The sequence below is a fragment of the Mustela erminea genome, chromosome 20 (assembly GCF_009829155.1).
Source record: "Mustela erminea isolate mMusErm1 chromosome 20, mMusErm1.Pri, whole genome shotgun sequence".
Classification (NCBI taxonomy): Eukaryota; Metazoa; Chordata; class Mammalia; order Carnivora; family Mustelidae; genus Mustela; species Mustela erminea.
The window spans coordinates 31,613,810-31,635,684 of NC_045633.1; the positions used below are offsets into that span (position 1 = coordinate 31,613,810).

At 48.7% G+C, this 21,875-nt stretch overlaps 1 protein-coding gene across 2 annotated transcripts; it reads right to left on the bottom strand.

Moving 5' to 3' along the window:
- Nucleotides 1-5,837: 5,837 nt before the first annotated feature.
- Nucleotides 5,838-12,910, bottom strand: LOC116581051 (paired immunoglobulin-like type 2 receptor alpha). 2 transcript variants are annotated; one of them, XM_032328045.1, is made up of 4 exons: nt 12,665-12,909; nt 11,951-12,337; nt 8,255-8,434; nt 5,838-6,268 (listed from the first exon to the last, which is right to left on the bottom strand). In XM_032328045.1, the coding sequence occupies exons 1-4, from the start codon at nt 12,717-12,719 to the stop codon at nt 6,264-6,266; spliced, it is 627 nt and encodes a 208-aa protein (XP_032183936.1). In that variant the 5' UTR covers nt 12,720-12,909; the 3' UTR covers nt 5,838-6,263. The 2 variants fall into 2 exon arrangements, with proteins under 2 accessions (XP_032183936.1, XP_032183937.1); XM_032328046.1 differs by lacking the exons at nt 5,838-6,268; nt 8,255-8,434 and adding an exon at nt 10,647-10,769 and having other exon boundaries at nt 12,665-12,910.
- Between the last annotated feature and the right edge of the window lie 8,965 nt (nt 12,911-21,875).

The following is a 21,875-nucleotide window of genomic DNA, read 5'->3' on the forward strand; positions in this document are numbered from 1 at the left end:
CACTATCTATAAAAATTACCTCAAAATCAATCATCAGCCTAAATGTAAGTCCTAAAATTATTTACATCAAGTAAAAAAACCAGGAGAAAATCCTTGTGACTTTGGGTTAGGCACAGATTTCTTACACTCAAGCATTAAATCAAATATTGACACATTGGAGCCCCTCAAAATGAAATCTGCTCTTCAAACTATGCCATCAAGAAAATGAGAGATCCTACAGACTGGGAGACAATATTGACAAATCATGTAACTGACAAAGGCTTTGTACCCCAAATATTTAAAGAACCCTTAAAATTTGTGAAAAAAAAATCCCACTTGTAAACATGAGCTAATGATTTGAAGAGATACTTTGTCAAAGAAGACATACAGCTCACAGCCACATGAAAACATGGGTAACAGCATTAGTCACTAGGGAAATGTGAAAGACAACCAGAGTGAGATCACATCACATATCTGTTAAATGGCTCAAACTGGAAGACCAGCCAATACTAAGTGTTGGCAAGGAAGTGGAGCAACTGGGACTGTGTTCCACTGCTGGTGGGAATGCACAGAGGTGCAAATATTCAGCCATTCCTTAAAAAGTTAGTCATATACCTACTACACGTCCATACATGTACTTTCTATCACAATATAGAGCAGCTGCATGTGGGAACTTGTGAAAATGAAGTCTTGGCCCCACTGCAGACTGTTGAAGTTCGAGAACCACTGCCCTGGGGCAAGGACACGGACTTGGAGGACCTGTCTTGTCTGTTACCTTCCATTTTCAGTGCAAACCTGTGAGATAAAGGAATTTTTTTCTTTTTAAGATTTTATTTATTTGACAGAGAGAGATCATAAGAAGGCAGAGAGGCAGGCAGAGAGAGAGGGGGAAGCAGGCTCCCCGCTGAACGGAGAGCCTGATGCGGGGCTGGATCCCAGGATCCTGAGATCATGACCTGAGCCGAAGGCAGAGGCTTAACCCACTGAGCCACCCAGGCGCCCCGAGATAAAGGAATTTTATTCCCATCCATCCAAAGAAGAAACGAAGTTCAGAGGGGTCACCTCACTTGCTCCAGTTTCCTCTACTGGGCAAGCCTAGAGTCTGGACGATGCTTAGGTCTGTGTGCCTTGTGAGTGTGGGCCTTTCCCAAAGGATGGTCCTTCTCCCAGCTCCTCCAACAGCTTAACTTCCCCAACCTCCTGTCTCTTCCCACAGCCCTTCCTACCAAAGCCATTCATCAGTGCTTACCTCAGAATGCAGCCTACCTTGCCAGCATCTTGATCTTGGACTTCCTGGACTCCAGAACCAAGAGAAATTCCTGATACTTAAGCCGCCAGGTCTGGGGCATCTCCTTATGGCAGCCCGAGCGGACGACTCCCCGTCCCAGGGTGAAGTCACTGAATTTGAGTGACTTCAACACAACAGCAGGTGTTTCTACCTCATTCCCAGGGTACAGACACAAGAGCAGGAATGACCTCAAGAGCATAGGTCATAGTAGTATGTGGTAGAGTAAGTATGGAGGAAAGAAGCTAGCAGGGAGGGATGAGCTTCCTTCTTTTTAAACATAATTTATTGGTGAGTTTGTATTTAATGTCTTTGATTATCATTTTTGTGGTGATAATACATACCTAGCAAAAAAATTTACCATTTGAGCCATTTTTAAGTAGACCGCTCAGTGGCATTAAGCTCATTTACAGTGTTGTGCACCCACTTAACTTTTAGGAATGCCTGTGTTCCATCAGGGCCGCACAACATTCCCTAGAATGTCCCAGTCAGCTCCAGGACACTTCTCTCTGTGGGCTTCCGGTGGTCATCAGGGAATTTGGGAGAAAAAGCCATGACATGATTCTGTTTCTGTGATTTCACAGAATTCTAACTGAACGTGAATTATGGCGGCCACGTGGGTCCTCTTCGTCTTTTTTCCCTGCCTTTATCTGTAAAAGGGTTTTAGGAATCCGAGCTGAGCGTGGGCTGGCAAGGGAACTGGCCGATGCATCTGAGCTGAGGTGGGGGCTGCAGTCCCCGTCAGCCCCTGAACTTCGTGTCTCGCTGTGGTCCCCGCCGGCTGTGTTTATGCGGTTTGGGTTTGCAACAGCAGACGGGCGTTCCCTCACCATTCTGGAGGCCAGACGTCCAAACTCAAGGTGTCAGCGGGGTCGTGGCCCCTCTGAAGGCTCTGGGGAGGGTCCTTCCCGCCTCTGCCAGCTTCTGGAGCTCACAGGGTCCCCGGGGTCCTTGGCGGTTGGTCCCGCGCAGTCCCTGCCTCCCGCGTCTGCCTTTCAGCGGCGAGACGGGTGACCCCGTACTCCCAGGTCAGCCGCGGGGTGTGTCAGGGCTGGGGACGGTCGCCAGACGGTGAGCTCCTGTGAGGAAGTGGTTTACAAACGTTTATACAACACAAGCGTGTGCTGCGGGTGAGACCCAGAGGACCCAGAGAGGGGGAGCTCGCATCTGAGAGGGGTGCATGGGGGCGGCGACCGCCGCCAGGACCACAGGGGGAAGGGGCTTCTGACACCACTTTCAAGTATTATATATTCATGTTGTAAAAATTATTTTTTCTCTCAGTAAAAGCACTAAATATGTTGTTATAATCAATATTTCCAAATAACTTATTTTTTTTAATCGACAGCAATGCCAAATTAGACAACATTCCTTTGTCTCTGTTCCCAATACGTCTTGGGAAAAGTCTATCACACCACGAACCCAGGAACACTCCTTTTAATTTTTTAAATTAAAATATAACTGACATATAGCACTGTATGAGCTTCAGGTATACAACATAATGATTTGATATTTGTATTTCTTTTTTTTAAGATTTTATGTTCCTATTTGACAGAGATCACAAGTAGGCAGAGAGGGGTGGGCAGAGAGAGAGAAGAGGAAGCAGGCTCCCCGCTGAGCAGAGAGCACCATGCGGGGCTCGATCCCAGGACATCGGGATCATGACCTGAGGGGAAGGCAGAGGCTTTAACCCACTGAGCCACCCAGATGCCCCTGACGTTTGTATTATTTTGAAGTGATCATCACAAGAAGTCTAGCTGACCCACGTCTCCAACATGGCTAAAAATGTTTTTCTTTCTGTTAGGACTTTTAAGAGCTACTCTTAATTGTGTTCATATATCCAATACGGTATTATGAACCATAGTCACCATGATGTACCCTATATCCCCAGGACTTATTTATTTTATACCTGGACGTTTGTACGTTTTGACCCCGTCCACCCATGGTGCCCCCTTCCTCACCTCTGGCAACCACTGCTTTGTTCTCCCTATGAGTCTTTTGGTTTTTTTTTGTTTTTATTTTATTTTTTTCCCCAGATTCCACATGTAAGTAAGATCATTTGTCTCTCTCTGGTGTATTTCACGAACCATAATGCCTTCAAAACCCAACCATATTGTTGCAAATGGCAAGATTTCTTTCTTTTCTTTTTCTTTCTTTCTTTCTTTCTTTCTTTCTTTCTTTCTTTCTTTCTTTCTTTCTTTCTTTCTTTCTTTTTTTCTCTTTCTTTTGTTTTATTTAAGATTTTATTAATTTATTTGACAGAGAGAGACCCAGTCAGAGAGGAAACCCAAGCAGAGGGAGTAGGAGAGGGAGAAGCAGGCCTCCTACCAAGAAGGAGCATGATGTGGGACTCCATCCCAGCACCCTGGGATCATGGTCTGAGCCGAAGGCTGACGCTTGACGACTGAGCCACCCAGGTGTCCCGATTTCTTTCTCACTTATGACTGATTAATATTTCATTGTGTATATACGTTACCAGACTCGTTACCAGATTTGGGTCCTTGAAACCAGCTACAATAGAAACCAAGGCTGGACCCCAAATTTAAAGGTACAGGCAAGGCTTTCGTGGGGCAACAGCTGCTGCTGAAGGGAGACACATCACGACTAAGGTGTCACATCTGGGCATGTTTTTAGTATTAAAATGAGAAGGAGAGTCAATGAAAAAGTCAATGAAAAGTCAAATTTGGCAACCATCTGTCTTACATCATTTTGGGAACAATGGCCTTGGCTTGAAAATAACTAGGCCTCCAGTATCCTGACAGTCTTCTTTACCCTGGTAGCCCTTCTGAATATCCCCTTTGTCCTCACCCATCACCGAGTCCACCCCAACTCTGCCTTTAAAAACTCTGCCTGTGGGCACCTGGGTGGCTCAGTGGGTTAAGCCGCTGCCTTTGGCTCAGGTCATGATCTCAGGGTCCTGGGATCGAGTCCCGCATCGGGCTCTCTGCTCAGCAGGGAGCCTGCTTCCTCCTCTCTCTCTCTCTCTCTCTCTGCCTGCCTCTCTGCCTACTTGTGATATCTCTCTGTCAAATAAATAATAAAATCTTAAAAAAATGTTTAAAACAAAAAACAAAAAACTCTGAATGTAATCTGGTTCGGGGTCCGAGTCCCTACTCCGCTGTGTCAGGTATACTTCGGCCCAAACTTAAGCTTGTCAAATAAACCCTCCTGTGATGATATCGGGGTTGGCTCCTTGGTGGTCTCCTGGACGCGAAAACTCGGGCATAACACTTGTAACCCATTCCCTGCAATATCCATGTAGCAGTAGATATACTGGGGTTGGTAATGTTAAATGTTTCTCTGAATGCTCCAGAACTTGGTGTTTTGTCTCTAACACCATGTGACAAACACTGCTCATTTCCTCACTTCTCTGGGCATCTGTTACCTGTGGCCCAGCTCTGACTCCTTGCTCAGGACATCAGTGTCTGACCCTGCCCTGCTTCTGGAGAAGTTCCAGTATCCTGTCCGCTCTGCAAACACAGGGGCACCACTCAAAGTCCTCCCTGATCCCGTCTTCCTACGGGAAGCTCCAAGTGTCTTGCCAGGGGGCTTTGGGGCAGGGATCCCAGGGTGGGATGAGAGTTGATGGGTCAAAGCTGTAGGAGGGAGAAAAAAATAATCGGGCTAAATAACAAGAAGTTCCCCAAAGCAAGCAACCAGCTTGTCTGAGGACAAAGAAGCTAGAATGATGCCCAAGGGCCCGACCCCATCAGCACATCCTGGGTGTGGGTCCCATGGTGGGGATGGGGGAGCGGGGAAGGTCGGCCGGGACCCAAGGAACCCCGGCCTCAGGAGGCTGGAAGTGTCCTCCCTGACGGTGACGCCTCCATTGACCTGGACCTGGAGCAGTTCCTGGAAGATGTTGGGACAGAGCCAGAGCAGCTGGAGGAGCCGTGGTGTGGAGATGCCGCAGGGGACTTCACCTTGGCCTTCTTTGAGGAATAGCTGTGTGTACCGGGCTCCCTGCGGCTCTCTCGCCCCTTCCCTGCCGGCAGCAGGGGGCGCCCCTCAGAGGGTCCCTGAGAAGCTGCTGAGTGTGCGCTTGGTGACAGGCTACAGGTCAACTGGCCAATGTCCTAGCTGTGCAGTTCCCGTGTTAATAAAGCAGGTTACAGATCTCCGCAGCCGGTCTCTAACCCCGGGCTTCCCTTCGGCTTCCCTCCCTCCCCTCCGCTCTCGGGGGCACGTCCCTGTGTCTGTGGGAGGCTGGCACAGTCTGAGGGATGTGGGAAGGCCGGGACACCTGAGTCCTGGGAGAAGGCCGTCGCCGGGGAGGGCAGGTCTGGGTTCAGACCCCGGCTCAGCCACTTACTAGGCGCGTGGCCTGGAGAAAAGCGCGAACCCCTGTGGTCCTGTTCACGGCTTGGGTGAGCGCATCCAGTCCGGGCACAGCGTGTTGGAGGCGCCTAAACGAGGTGGTGCACTTGGCAAGTGCGTGCTCGTTCTGATCAGAGGGGAAGGGGCATGGGCAGAGGAGGGGCAGCCCCTGGCTTCTGGGCTGGCTACCAGCATTGCCGGGTTTATTGTGTCCCGCCCCGAGGCAGTCGCCCAACTCCAGTACTGGGGGAGGGATCTGGGGTGTGACCTTTTATTTTAATTCATTCGTGGTGAGAAGAAGACAGAGTGGAAGGAGCCATCAGTTTTCTCCTTAGATGCCTTCGGGCAAATTCTACCAGGCCTTTCACTCTTGTGGGCAAGGGCTGGGAAGGTGGAGAGGGGGTTGGAGCAGATGGCTCTGTCTCTCTGTGGTCCTTGGAGGCCTTCCACACCCACTGGCTTCTGAGTCTTCCCGTCTGGCCGGGGTCATTATCAGAGGCTGTGACCCGCTGGGCAGCTCAGTCTAAGGCAGTCATCCTCCAGTCCCGCTCGTCAGGCCTTTACGAGAGAATATAGGGTCTCCTCCTGCGGGGCCTCCTTGGGACGGAGGTGGGGAGGTGCTGCCCGTGATGAGGAGCTGGAGAGGGTGAGGGAGGCATAGAGGATGGGGTTGTCGCCCTGGGCTTCATCCTGGTGAGAAGGAAGAAGGGGGTGAGACCGTGCACGGGGAGGGGCAGCTGTTCCTCTCCTGCCTTGTGAGCCTCATGGCTGGGACCCGGGTCTGAGCTGCGGCCCGTTCCTCTCCACCCTCCGCCCCTGAACCCCGCCAGTCTCCCCACCAACCCCTTCCCTCCTCCTCCTCAAGAGTCTCTCTGCAGCATTTCCCAAGGATTGGCCCCTGAATCACAGACATGCCCTCCACCGCCCAACACCATCTAGGAGGTCCCACCCTCCACGGAGACAATCCTCTGGACACACGGGACTCCTACATCTCCCAAACTCCAGGACCCTCTATCCCACCATACCCTGGACTTTTTTTTTTTTTTTTAAATCCCTGGGACTGAGAACTCCACAATATCACAGACATGCCCTCCACCGCCCAACACCATCTAGGAGGTCCCACCATCCTCGGAGACAACCCTCTGGACACAGGGGACTTCTACTCCAAGACCCTCTATCCCACCATACCCTGGACTTTTTTTTTTTTTAATCCCTGGGACTGAGAACTCTGCAATATTAAACGCCAGCATCATTTTTCTGCTACAACTTTCTTTCCTTCCAGCTTTCTCCTGTTATCATCCTGCTGGCTATGCCTGCGCTTTGACCCGGTGAACTCTTGTCCCTTAATAATCCACTTTCTTTCCGGCTGTCAAGCTCCCTGCTGACCCTCTCCTCTGCATTCCCCCTCTCACGAGCACCTTGACCTCTCCTGTTCCCCTGTCCTTAGGCCACACTTAGCTGACACATCTCTAATTCCGGGTGAGGCCTATGGTAGTGGATGCTCCTTGTTTACCCAGTTTCCATTCATTTCTTTCTACTCAGTTATAGAATCTTGATTTTATTTGGGGTGGCGGCTCTGTCCTCTTGAGCTATAGATGCAGACACCCACACTGCCGAGGGACATCTCTCCGCGGAGGCCACACAGGCACATCTCCAACATACCCCAGACTAAGGAACCATCGTCCGCCCCCAAACGTGGTCTTGACCTCCGTGTTCTCTAATTTGCTTGGTGGTTTCCCCATGGACTCCTGGGCCTCTACGCAATCCCCAAGTCTTACTGGTTTTCCTTCTTAACCTGTTCCAGGGTCTGGCTCTCTCCCTCCACCCACTGCCACCACAATAGACTGGCCCCGCCTGGTCCACCTCTGGCCCCAGCAGCGCAGACTGATGGATCCGGAAGGCAGAGCTGAGGTGGCCACGTCCCTGCTTCGCGTTGCCTCTGGGATCACAGGCTCTTGGGAGTCATTTACAAGGTTCTGTCTCCCATCACCAGCCTCCTCCACAGCACTGAGCTACCTACGGTTCCCTCCCTGATCTCCTGCCCCTGCATGGATAGTGACCTCTTTCCCACCCTCACTGTTTGCATGGCTAGCTCTCACATTGTACAGGGTCACTTCCTATGGGAAGTCCTCCCTGATTCCCCTCCTTTCTCCAGACCTACACAGCTCTTTGCAAGGGAGGCAAAGAGCTCCCCTTTCCAGCTCTGAGCTCCTTGAAAGCAGGACTTATGCTTTATTTACATTTGTTATCTTCCGTTACCTGCTCCAGGGTGTGGAGCACTGGTTCTCAAACTTGATCGCGCACACAGAAGCACTTGACTTTAAAAATGCAGATTCCAGGGTACCTGGGTGGCTCAGTGGGTTCAGGTCTCTGCCCTCAGCTCGGATCCAGCCCCGCATTAGGCTCTCTGCTCAGCGGGGAGCCTGCTTCTCCCCCTCTCTCTGCCTGCTGCTCTGCCTACTTGTGATCTCTCTGTCAAATCAATAAATAAGATCTTAAAAAAATAGATAAATCTTATTAAAAAAATAAATAAGAACGCAAATTCCCAAGCCCAGACCTCATGCCCAGCAGGGGCATTTTTTAATACAGAAGGACCCAGGGTTATTCTGATGCAGGTGGTTCTGAGAAATACTCAGTAGGGAAACTTGGTGGGGGGCATGGACCCGAGTAACTCACCTTTGCTCCTTTTCCACCTGAGGTAGAGTATCAGTCCCAAAATTGCAGTTTTGAGCACAGTGTTGGCCACTGTCACTATGACCACAGGTTCCACACTCCTGGGTGAAGATGCTGAGCTCCTATTGCCTTCCAAGACACTGAGGCCAGTGGTGGTGGGGGCAGTGGTGGTCATCTTGAGAGCTGAGAAGACATGAGAATTTAGCAGATTCTCCCCTGGAGGACTGGTGATGAAACCATCACATCTTGTTCCCCACTTTGGGGAACACCGAGGAGGGAGTACCACTCTCTGAAGCTCTCACACAGGGAGCGGGTAATAATCCACATCACCCAGCTTAGATTCTGACTCTACCTCCCATCAGTGGTGTGACCTCAGAACCTCATTTCATCGCCTACAAATAGGGATCCCTAAACTCTAGCCTCAGGCATCCCAGGCACAGCAGAGGCAATCCTTAGGGCTGTGGGATTCCCGGAGAGGCCAAGACCTCATGTCCTTGTCCCCTTGGAGGCCGATGCGCAGAAGCCACGCTGACTGGAGGCGGTGTGTGTGGTCTGGGAGAAAGTGCTTGTCCGCTACTGGGCTGTAGGATCTGTTAGGATTTCTGGATCCTTTGGGGTTTCCATCAGAGAGATTTCCCAGAGAAGAATCTCCTGATTTCTTGTCCCTCAAGGGATGGGAGATACCAGCTGAGTTGCCTGAGAACTGGGAGGCATCAAAGGCGGCTGGGCGTTTAGGGTCTCCTCAGGTCACCAAATCTCCAGTTTTAAGGATTCATCCCTTGCCCCCAGTATGCCTGGGGTGGTGCCCCCAAACTCCCTCTGGTCCATCCTTTCTGGAAAGCAAATTTCCAGTCTGCTGGGTGGGAAGGGGTCATAGAGGTTTCCCTGCTTCTTAAATAGATTCTGGCCCAATCTTCCATTGTCTGACGCCCTTGCACTCCCACTGTCAACGGTTCTGGGGTGACCCTTGCTGAACCATCAGGGGATTTTGTAGGTAAAAAGATGCCTTTCTTCCGGGTCTCCCCACTGCTGGTTTAGAGCTAAGCTCCCCTGGTCTCCTAGGCCAGGGACATTAGTCCACGTGTTTCCAGCTTCCCAAATACTGTTTTTGACCACATGACTCTTATATTTTTTGTCCTTGTGGATTTTGTCTTAAACATTTCCTTTTGCTGTCATTTTCGTAGAGCTGGATAGGGAGGGGCGGGTAAACGTGCCTATAACCCAGCATCTGGCCAGATTTTATGCAATATTTTCTAGTGAAAATTATAGAAAATTAGCATTCAAAAAATAATGTTGCATATTAGTAAAAAAAAAAAATAAAGGATTCAGAGGAAAGCGTCTTGTGAGATATTTACATGGTCTACGGAAGAACACTGCAGAGGTTATTGAGGGATATAATTAGGGCCCATTCCCGTGGGAGGATTGGACTCACACTGATTTCCGTTTCTGTCAATTGCCTTATAGGTTTAATGCAATTTTGGTTTTAAAAATACCTCTAAGTGTATTCTTCAGAACTTGGTGAGCTTATTCTAATATTTATGTGAAACAACAGACCAAAATAATAGTAAGGTTTTTGAGGCAGTAACGTGGTTCTGATGGACATAGACTTACCAGCCACTGAACCGTGACGAGTTATAATCCCTAGAACCGTGTTGGTAGCGACAAGGGAAAAGACAGGGAAATGCAGTTGACAGAGCAGAAGTGGGTGCTATCCAACAAAAAGGCCAGGCCTATGAGTCAATGGAGAAGAGAAAAAAAGATTCCATAAATCTAGCTGGGACGATTGATTTGTTTCTCGCTATGAAGATCAATGTAGTTCTTTAGCTCACACCATATAGCAAAAGAAATCCTCACTAGATCAGTGAGTTTTCCTGCCAAAAGAAAGCATACAAAAATCAGAAAAAAATAAAGTATTTTCAGCTTCTAGTGGAATACCGGATTTTGGGCTAAGACATAAAAAGAGGAATTTACAGAGGAGAATACAGTGAGATTTGGATACAAAATGAAAACATCTGTATGTAAAAAGCATGGTTAAGCCAACCACAGACTTCTCAGTTCTATTTGCTGCCAATTTCCCTTAGGGGGATGTTTTTGTGTGGTCATGCTTCACTTAGGTTAAACTTCTATTTATTACTTCCCTATATTTTAAAAAATATGAGCATGAATATCCAATTAATTGTACTAATTGAAAAAAATAATTTATTGATGAAAAACTCATAACGAATGTGACTGAAACTGAGAAATGAGCAGAGTTAGGAGAATTAAGGAAGGAAGAGGAGGAGGGGTCTGAGAAGAGCCAAAATCTCCCTGAAATGGCCACTCAAAGGAAGGTGCAGGAGGTGCCCGAAATATAAACCCAAGGCTGTCTGGCCTAACTCAGTCATGAGCCATTTTCTATTTGCTCTAAAACCAGCCTTGTGGTCCTACGGGGCAGTGGTTACCAGGGCTGGGGACACAGACAGTGTGACCTTCCCGCCAGGAGCAGTGATGTATAGTTTGGAACAGCCAGCGCGAGTAGCCATAAAAGCAAACCATAGGTTTTTGGTTTTTAAGGAAGTCTACAGACAGCGCACCCCCCAGTGCCTGCTCCTGGGAGAGATGCCCTCCCCACCCTGCTGTGGGGACAAAAGCAGGTTCAAGTCCCCATGGGCGGCTGAGTTACATGGAGGATCTAGGAATGTAGCACATCCATTATTCATGAACAATAGGTCAAGACAATGATAGCCTCAGGTCAGCTGGTGAGGCTGAGCAGTTACTAGTTAAGAGTGGAGGCTCCGGGGTTAAACTGGGTTCAAGTCCCACCTGCACTACGATGGTGGCTTTGGGCAGGTCCTTGGGTTGTTCGAGCCTCAGTGTCCCTATCTGCGGCAGGAAGACGACGGCAGTACCTGCGGTTACTGTAGGGCCGTGGGGCAGGTTAACTACGGTGACACTTACCAACCTGTTCACCCCACAGGGCACAGTGAGCGGGAGCGGCCGCACTTGTGCCTCTCAACGGCCAGCGCGGAGGGGCGAGATCGGAGTGGACAACGGGGACAGGACGGGCAGAGGCGGGGACTAGGGATGGGGGAGCAAGGAGGGTAGGGAGGATGGAGGCAGGGGAAGAGGGAGATGGGAAAGGAAAGGAGGGATGGGCTGGGCGGGGAGCACTGCGCTCTGGGTTCCGAGGAGCAGAGCAGGAGGAAGTGGGGGGATCGGGAAAACAGGGCATGGGGCGTTGCCAGGGGACCGGGCTCTCGGGTGGGTCATCTCTGGGTACCTGCTGGGTGCGCTGGGCTGAGCCCATGGCTGGGGAGACGCAAGACTGGGGCTGGCTGGGGCTGCGCACGTGGACGCATGACAAAGGGAAGGCGGCCCACATGCTGGATGGATGGGGGCAGGGCAGGGAGGAGGCTGGAGCCCCCGCTTAGGGCAGGAAGGGAGGATCACTGGGCAGCCCAGAAGGTGCTGAGGCTGGGGCGTGGGGCTGGGTCTGGAGGGAGCCGTGAGGGGGTGGCAGGGAGGGCAGCCCGGGCCTGGGGACATGGCGGAGAAAGAGTCAAGTCGTCAGAGGGCTGGGGAGGAGGTGGTGTGGGAGAGGAGTTTGAGAGAAGGGCGCCCAGGAAGAGTGGGGCCTGGGCCGGGCCTGGGGGATGCGGGCGCCATGGCCTTTAGGAGCCTCAGGGCGAGCGTGGTGGCTGCCGGGGCAGCTGGACTCACCGGGGGTGATGGTGAGTTCGGTTCCTGCGAGGGCCTGCCACGACCTCTTGCCGCATCTTAATGTTTCCACTTGGATCCGGCAAAAGTACAAATTCCCATCCTTCTCCTGCAGGTTCGATATCTGCAGGGAGCCAGACTTCTGACCCAGTGATAATTCAAGGGAGATCCGCTTCTTGTAGTCCTTATGGATGGAAGGCTGAGTACTGTTGTAGATGACCTCCCCATGGAAACCTGTCCGTCTCAAGGCTACACTCACTCTGGGATCCGGGGCTAACTGCCAGTCGTGATAGAAGGAGAAACGGATGCGGACGGAGCCACCCTCGGAGGCTGAGAGGCGGTCTGGTTGCTTGATTCCGTAGTTAGTTGTATCACACTCTGCTGAGCTACCTGTAGGAGCTGGGAGAGGAGGGACTTGAAGCCACGGGGAGAGATGGAGACGATCAGCCCAGCCCTTCTGACACCCTCCCCGACGGGCAGTAGTGGGACAGATGGTAGGACTGGCTCCCTGGCCTGGGTGCTCCCCTCGCCAGGCATGGGGTAGGGAGGAGGGTGAAGGGTTGGGCTGACCAGCACTATGGGACCAGCCCGTCGCTTGCTGGGGCTGGGAGGCCTGGCCAGCTCCCCCAGCAGACTCCCTGTCCAGCTGCCCAGCCACAGCCCTTGCTGGGGACTCGCTGGGCCTCGGGGCAGAGCCAGGGTGTCCCGGACACTCACCGGCCTGCAGACGTGACAGCAGCAGCAGCAGAGACAGCAGCGGGAACAGACCCATTGTCTCACTCTCCTCGCCGGAAGGAGGTGTCAGCAGCTCTGTCAAGGCCAGAGGGAGGCCCTGGAGGTGCCTCCTTGGGGAGTCAGGAGACACCCGGAGAGTGAGGATCAGGCCCCTTCAGAAGAGCAAGGGAGGGTGAGAGCCTTCCCCAAACTCACCCGTCCCCAGAGTGACCAGCACTTCCTTTATCAATCTGGTTTCTTCTTTCCCTATATTGCAAAAGTGCTTCCTTGTGGTCAGAGCCCAGAGAGCCATGAGGCCCCAGCCTTTATCTTCCTGCAGAGGGCCATGGTTCTGACCTTGGCCACGTGTGGCCTCTCCCCTTCTGCCTCCGCTACTGGCCACTGCCAGCACCTCTACCTGTCCTCTAGCTCTCCTTTTCATTGGCTGAGTGTCTTTTGGCCTCTGTCTGTCCTCCCGGGGGAAGGGGCGCAAGCAGATTGAGGTCCAGGTCTGCCAGCGCAAGGACAGGCAGCGAGTAGTCTCTGAGAAGAGAGAAGGAGGAGGAAACCACTGGTGTTGAGATGCCCTTGACCTTCAGTCCCAGCCCTAGGAACACCCAGCTTGCTCTTGGTCCCTGTCCTTCCCGGCAGTGGTTCCCCTTCAGCCCCTCCCCTGCTGTCCTGTGCAGGACCCAAGCCTACCAGTCCTCTTCCCTACCCTGATCAGATCCTTTTGTGCAACCTCACACCCTCCCTGTGGTTAAGAGGCGAGGGTGGGCCTTCTGGAGGCCCTTCCTTGACCCCCAGGATGCTAGACTGTATCTGTAGGTTCTTCTGTTCTCCACTCTAGGTGAGGAGACCAAGGCTCAGAGGAGACCCGTACCAGGTTGCATGACTCTCAGGTCGGAGGCCCAGGACCCAAACTCCAGTCTTGCTGAGTCCACAGAGCATTCTGCTCCTTCTGGATGCTTCTGTCTGGTTGTCCCACAAATCCTCTGGGCCTCAGCTCCTGAGAGCAGAGTTCTGGAGGGTGACTCTCTGGAGGCTATAGTTTTCTAATACTCCTCAGGTGATTCCCTCCAGAGCTGGGAGAGTCCTGACTCATCCAAAGCCTTCCTTGACTAGGAGGGATATAAGGCCCAGAGCAACAGAGTCACCCTGGTGACAGTCTCTGGACCACCTGCAAAGGAGTGCACTGCCAGCTTGTGCCTGGTGGCAGTTGGGGGTGAGAGCGTTGGGCTGGGACCTTTGCTGACTCACTGGGCAGATTCTAGGAGGCTCTGCTCCTTCCCTCCCCACGATGAGGTTGGCATTGGCTTACTGCGTAGATGGTGATGGTGGAAGAGCATGATTTCATCACAGGAAGTGGCCTCATCTTCTGGCAGTGGAAGCAATGAGAGGGACCAGTCATCAGCCTTGAGTTGTGGCTCTACTCATGGAGGGGGTTTCTGAGAGCAGGAGGGCCTGGAGTTCTGATTCATAGATGGGCCAATCCTAAATATAGCTTTTCATCCCAGAAGTTGATCATATGGGAGTGGTCAGATGCCATGTGATGAGGAGAGAGAGAGAGAGAGAGAGCAAGGGCTATGAGTGGTGGGCCACATTTTGAAAATATCACCTCAGAGCTTCTCCCCAATTCTCCTAAGTTTCTGTTTTCCCCTCCTCAGTGGCCACATCTATCACTACTGCAGTCCCTTCTTACTCCAGGGTACCTCACCCTGCTCCTGCTTTCCCCCCCAGACCAGGAATAAGACAAATATGCCTGGTCTCACTACCTCCATTTATTGTGATGGAGGTTGTAGCCCTTACTGTCTTGCAGTAAGGCAAGACAAAGAGACAAAAGTGTTCTGTGTTTTCTAGATTTTGTAATTATGTACTTGGCATTCATTCATCCAAGTCAATTTATTAATTAAAAAAAACTTATCTGCACTCTTGATGCTCTGACACATGAGGCCTTGTTGATTGGGGAGAGATGGCCCCTCCTAGGGCTAGCCTGTTCTTAAAGCAAAGGGCATTCCTAGGGCATTTCTAGTTCCTATGCTAACTAAATAATCCAGGGCCCATCCTCTAAACCACCTCCTTTATCTAACTCTCACACACCAAGTCACTATTTCCTCTGCCCTGACTCAATCCTGTGCCAGGTGCCAGAGAACTTGAGGTAGTACTTGCAGCCCAAAGCCCACGAGAATTAGTCAAACTAGCCAATCCTAAGCTGTTTCCCCTTCCTTGCTTATCTTGCCAGGGGAAAACAAACTAAAGGTTATGGTCTGTGTGTTTTCCGTGGTCTTGCTTTTACCTCCTCTAGTGCTTCCCCAGGTCGCCCTCTGTGGCATGGCATTTTCATTCTCTGCAGGAAATGTGAGTTCTAAAAACCTTCTTTCACTGTTATTACCTGCTCTGTGTCAACACTCAGTCACCTGTTCAAATTAAAACCCTGTGAGTATAAGAATCAAGCCCAACCTCCCCCAAGGAATTGAGCCAAAAGGAATCCAGATTGGAAAGAAAGAAGGAAAAGCTCTTCATTTATAGATGACTTGATTGTATATGTTGAAGATCCAATGAAATGGACAAAAAAAGCTACTAGAGCTCTAAGTGATTTAAGCAAGGTCACAGGATACAAGAGCAATACATGAAAATCTATTCTTTTGCTATATACTAATGAAAAAAATGGAAGTTAAATGAAAATGGTACCACTTACAATAGCTTCAAAATATGAAACACTTAGAAATATATACAAGAGAAGATGTGTAAGATATGAACACAAAAATATAACATGTTACTGAGAGAAATTAAAGATTAATGAATGGAGATGTCATACATATGTATGAACAGTATTCAATACCGTTCAGATGTCAATTCTCTCTCCCCATTCATATGTACATAGAACACAATCCCAACCAAATCTCAGCAGGCTCTTTTGTGGAAATTGGCAAGTCAATTCTAAAATTCCTATAGAAATTCAAAGTAGTTAGAATGGCTAAAAACTGAAAATGAAGATCAAAGTTTACGCTACCTGACTTTAACACTTAGTATAAAGCTACTGTAATCAAAATGTATTGATGTCAAGACAGAGAAATAGATCAATGGAACAGAACAGAGTAAAGAAAGAGATCCACAATTCTGGGGTCAGTTTATTTCTAACAAAGATGCATACGCAATTCAGTGGAGAAATCAGTCTTTTGAATAACTGGAAATTTACATTTAAAAATGAACTTCAATTCGGGGCGCCTGGGTGGCTCAGTGGGTTAAGCCGCTGCCTTCGGCTCGGGTCATGATCTCAGGGTCCTGGGATCGAGTCCCACGTCGGGCTCTCTGCTCACCAGGGAGCCTGCTTCCCTCTGTCTCTCTCTGCCTGCCTCTCTGTCTACTTGTGATCTCTCTCTGTCAAATAAATAAATAAAATCTTAAAAAAAAATTAAAAAAAAAAGAAGAAAATGAACTTCAATTCATATTTTGCACTATCTACAAAAATTAACTCAAAATGAATCATCAGTCTAAATGGAAGTCCTAAATTATTTAAGTCAAGAAAAAAAAAAAACACGAGAAAATCTTTGTGACTTTGGGTTAGGTACAGATTTCTTAGATTCAACACCGCAAGTATTAAATAAAATATTGACAAATTGGAGCCCCTCAAAGTGAAATCTGTTCTTCAAAAGATGCTGTCAATAAAATGAAAGGAGACACTACACACTGGGAGATATTGGCAAATATTGGCAAATCATGTAACTCACAAAGGATCTGTATCCCAAATATACAAAGAACCCTCAACATTTGTGAAAAAAAAATTCCAATTGAAAACATGAGCTAAAGATTTGAAGAGACACTTTGTCAAAGAAAACATACAGCTCACGACCGCATGAAAAGATGTGTAACAACATTAGTCACTAGGGAAATGTGAAAGAAAACCGTATTGAGATCACATCACATATCTGTTAAATGGCTCAGACTGAAAGACCAGCCAATAATAAGTGTTGACAAGGAAGTGGAGCAACTGGGGCTGTGTTCCACTGCTGGTGGGAATGCACAGAGGTGCAAATATTCAGCCATTTCTTACAAAGTTAGACCTACTTCACATCCACACACGTACCTCATATCACAGTATGGACCAGCCACATGTGGGAACTTGTGAAAATGAAGTCTTGGGCCCCACTCCAGACTGTTGAAGTTTGAGAACCACTGCCCTGGGGCAAGGACATGGACATGGAAGACGTGTCTTGTGTTTACCTTTCCTTTTCAGTCCAATCCTGTGAGATAAAGGAATTTTTTCTTTTTTAAGGTTTTAACTTGCGGTCTCTGGAGAAAAGGAATACTTTGGTCTGAGCAAAAGTCACTGTTTCTCGGTACAAACTGGAGAATGTCGTTTCTGAAGGCAGAGGCGGGGATCATCTCTGCTTGTGGGATGGGACGCTGCCTGATTAATGAATTGCTTAGGAAAGCCGATTTAAAGGAAAGGCGGATGGGGCGCCTGGCTGGCTCAGTCGGTTAAGCTTCTGCCTTTGGCTCAGGTCATGATCTCAGGGTCCTGGGATCAGCCCGGAGCCCCCCATCCGGCTCCCTGCTCAGCAGGATGTCTGCTTCTCCGTCTCCCACTACCCCTGCTTGTGTTCCCTTTCTAACTGTCTCTGACAAATAAACAAAAATCTACCAAAAAAAAAAAAAAAAAGTAAAGGTGGAGATGATACCAAAACAGGCGGCGTTACTCAGAGTTGGGCTTCCTGTAACAAAGCAGGGCCCACGACCTCGGGTGGGACGTGGGGCCCATTCTCCCTCCTACCCTGGCCTGAGCCCCAGGCGCATCTGCTGTACCCAGTTTGACTGACAGACGCCCCCTTGTGCTCAGCCGATGGGAGCAGCGTCTGGATCCTGTTGGGGAGCGGGGAGATGCGGTCACGTGGGGACGCCTGGGTCCCTAAGGCCAGAAGGGCAGCGCCCTGCAGGCTGTGGTCAGGTTCCCTCTGGGCCGGGTCACCTTCCTTCTGGATGGTGGGTTTGTGCCTTTCGGTTGTGTGAGCCCCGGGTCAGAGCACAACCACAGCCCCATGCCTTATGGAGACTGTTTAAGTTATCATAATCTGCCCAATAAGATCTCTCTGCCCTGAGGAGTCTACCATCCTAATACAGAGCTGAGAAATATGTTTTTACACAAATAAAAGTTAGCAAAACAAAGTCAACAGTACTGATTATTATTACAAGATCCTGATCCTGGATGATCTGTTTTAGGTTGACAATATTTGCAGGACGCTAAAGATGTGGAATTTCAAGTATTACATATTTATGTCGTAAAAATTATCTTTTCTTTCAGTAAAAGCACTGAATATGTTTTTATCAGCAATATTTCCAAATACGTATTTTTTTTTTATCGACAGCAATGCCAAATTAACAACATTCCTTTGTCTAAGAACACCAATAGGCCTTGGGAAAAGTCTATCACACGGCTAACCCAAGAAACACTCCTTTTAATTTTTTGAATTAAAATAGAATTGACATATAGAACTGTATTAGCTTCAGGTACACAACATAATGATTTGATATTTTTATTATTTCAAACGATCATCACAATACGTCTCGTTGACTTTCTCTGTGTGTTACAATCTCATTGGCCACCTGTGTGTGGCCAGGCTCAACTACATGGCCTTTGCTCTATAAAAGTTAGTCTGTGGGGTGCCTGGATGGCTCAGTGGGTTAAAGCCTGTGCCTTTGGCTCAGGTCGTGATCCCATCGTCCTAGGATCGAGCCCTCAGTCAGGCTCTCTGCTCGGCAGGGAGCCTGCTTCCCCCTCTCTCTCTCTGCCTGCCTCTCTGCCTGCTTGTGATCTCTGCCTGTCAAATAAATAAATAAATTTAAAAATAAAATAAAATAAAATAAAATAAAAGTTAGTCTGTGAGGATGGGAGGGGTCGCCCTCTCTGTAAGAGGCGGCCCCAATGGGTTGGTTTGATTCTCCATGCTTGGTGGGAAATAAAGCTTTGCTTGACCTTCACTTTGTATCAGTCTCACTCCTTTGATCACGGACCCTAACATTTGGGGGCTCATCCGGGATCAAACAACGAGACTGAGCCAGCATCAGAATTCCTGGGAAAAGCCTCCAGAGGTACGATCTCAAGATTTTATTCTGTGAGATCCAGTCTGTCTGTGTGGTTGCAGAGCTCCAGGATATAGCCCACTGGAGAGAAGTTGGATGCAGCATTGCTCCCTAGGGCTGGAGTGGATGTGGGGATGCCCCATCCCTCCTCTGGTAGATCGCCAGGGGGTTCGAGTCCCCCTAGGTGGTCGGGAGACTGAGAAAATCCCCACCAGTGGGTGTTTGCAGGGGACCAAGAAAATCCCCACTGGCTGTTGGGTCTGCGGTTGTCTGTCTTGTCTTTTTGTTGTCTGTTGTGTTGTTTGTTATATTTATAGGGGACCAAGAAAATCCCCACTGTTGAATGTTTGTAGGGGACCAAGAAAATCCCCACCAGCAGGAAGTTCTGGGTAAGGGCCGCAGGGTCTGCGGTTGTCTCTGTCTTGTCTTTTTGTTGTCTGTTGTGTTTGAAGAAATGGGGTAAGCAGAGTAGGGGGACTCTGACTTTCATCTCTCCATTCATCCAAATAGATGTGGGGCTTCTCCCTTACTTATTTCTTGGTTAATGGCTATAACTGGAGACAACTGTGTTTAGTCTAACTCGAGACAGAGACTTTAAGGAATATTCCCAAGCAGCTGCCGAAACTCTCTTCGTTTTGGGGAAATTCCTTGCCTTCTCTGGCCCGATGTGGACTGCCTAGCCCCTCCCCTTGCTGGCGGGAAAGCATGGCGTCTGCTCCTCTGTTGGAGCTGATGAGCTCTCAACCTGGTAACCCTTTCTCTGCCTTCTGGTGGAACTTTGTTCTTCTGTCTCCCCGCTCTGTTTCTGCCCCAACTTGCGTGCGGCCTGCATAACTGGCCTCTAGACCATCCTCGGTGCTTCCTGCACCACGACTCCTTCCCTCTGCACTCTCAAGGAGCAAGAAGAGCACCCCCTGGACCTAACACCCCCCACTCCAGACCTTTCCACCATGTCTCAGGTAAACATTCAAAGTGGAGTGGGTCCAGGTGGAATGTAAATCAGTATTTGAACTAAGTTAAGTTTGTTGGTTTAATTAGGATGAACATGTCTTTTGAGTTAACAGCAGTAAATGTGAAACTTCAATCAAAGTTTACTGAGGGTCAAATAAGCTTGTGTTATTTGTTGACATCTGTCAGCAAAGAGATGACTAAAACTAATGGTTAATTGTCTGTCTCAAAGTTTTAATGGTTAATTGTTAAAGGAGCTTTCAGAGTCTTTGGTAACCTGAAACTTTACAGTTTTGCTTGGCTGACAAAGGGAATTAAATTTGTTGGACATCTAGGTCTTAACCAAATGGGATAAAATGCTAGAGCGCTGGTTGCTTGAACCAGGTTTGTGCTTTTGAAATATGTTGGCAAACATGTTTTGGGCTTAACTGATTCATAAATTTGCCTTCTAAGAATTCTGTTGTAACATTTCACAATTGGTTAATATTTAGTCTTCACTAGAGATGAGATGTTTCTCAGAATATTGTAAATGGTTTTCTGTTTGCCTGCCCAGAATTGTAAATGATATCTCTTTGACTCATATGGCTTTTCCTTGATATGCTAAGTTACTCAGGAAGTACTGCTAAACCAATGATAAACCTTGGGTTATATTGGGTAAATGCTGTAACTACTCCAGAGGCTCTATACACTTCCTAAAGTTTTAATGTTTTGATAGGGTCATCAGTTGATATTTAACCATATCTATTCTGAGTTTTTGTCATTTGTAATTGTTTTAATTCTCTTGTAAAATGAATTCCGCCCTAAAGGAAATTCATATGGGAGACTTTCAGGACAAATTCAGGTCTTTGATATGTTGAAATCCTGGAACTGAAATGGGTAAGAATTTCCAGAAGTAAGAGTTGCATTCAGACTAAACCAGAATTAGTTACATGGGGCTAGATGAACTGAAAGATTGTAATGTTGTGTCTCTTAATGTTTTGTCTTATTTTAAACAATTACTCGTTCTGTAATGTTTGTTCTTCCAGACTAGGGAAACTTTTCCTTAAGTTATCTGTAATTTACAGAGATGTAAATGTATTCCGAACTGCCCACACTGAGACAGAGATGGAAGTGGAAACACATCCTTACCAACCCGGAGACTTGGTTTGGATATGCTGCCGCTGAGTGGGAGCTTCGCTGGACGGGACCATTGACTGTCATCCTGACCACGGCCATGGCAAGAAAAGTAGAAGGCATCAGGGCCTGGATTCACATGGGTCTCGTCAAACGAGCCGAGGACGAGGATGCACCCCAGGATGGATGCCACTGCCAATGGACCCAACAGATCATGGTCTAAAGCTAAGACTAAAAAAAAAATGAGTTCATTGAGTTCATTGTTGCTCCTATTGTTAAAATATAGGTGGGATACATAGACAATTGCAAAATAGATGAGGGCTTGAAATACTATTTCTAGAAAAAGGGGGGCTCTGCATAGCCCTAGGAGAGGAATGCTGTTTTTGGGTAAATCACACTGGAGTCATTAAAAACAGTCTGGCAGCCATTAAAAGAGGACATAGACCTGGCTGACAAGTCAAGGATTTGACTAATATGCAAAGAAAAGGGAGGAAAGTAAGAGCCTATTTAGCCAGAGTGATTTCATCTCCGTTAAACAGGGATTTTGTCGTTTATGCAGTAAAACTTAAACTGATCCTGCCCTTCCCCCCACCAGAGGAACTTACTTAGAAGCAAGTCTGGGAAACCAGTAAAATGTGGTCCACCAGTCCCTGATCAAAGAGCCCAAATACAAGGGTGGGTGAGGTGAGGTGGAGATAACACAGCTCGAATGCAGGGATGAGTCTGGCCAGATGGAGACATCCAATCAGTGGGGCATGCATACTGTCTTCCTAGAAGTGTGGGTCCTGCCTGTCGGGCACCTTTTGGGAGCCAATTCTGACCAAGGTGAAAGTCTAGTTCGAATAGCTACTATGGGGTGAATTGTAATTCGATTGGTGTGTGGCCTAGTATGACTATGCAACTTTCTCTCTATGTTGCAATCTCATTGGCCACCTGTGTGTGGCAAGGCTCAACCACATGGCCTTTGCTCTATAAAAGTTAGTCTGTGAGGCTGGGAGGAGTCGCCCTCTATGTAAAAGGCAGCTGCGACAGATGGTTTGATTCTCCATGCTTGGCGCAAAATAAAGCTTTG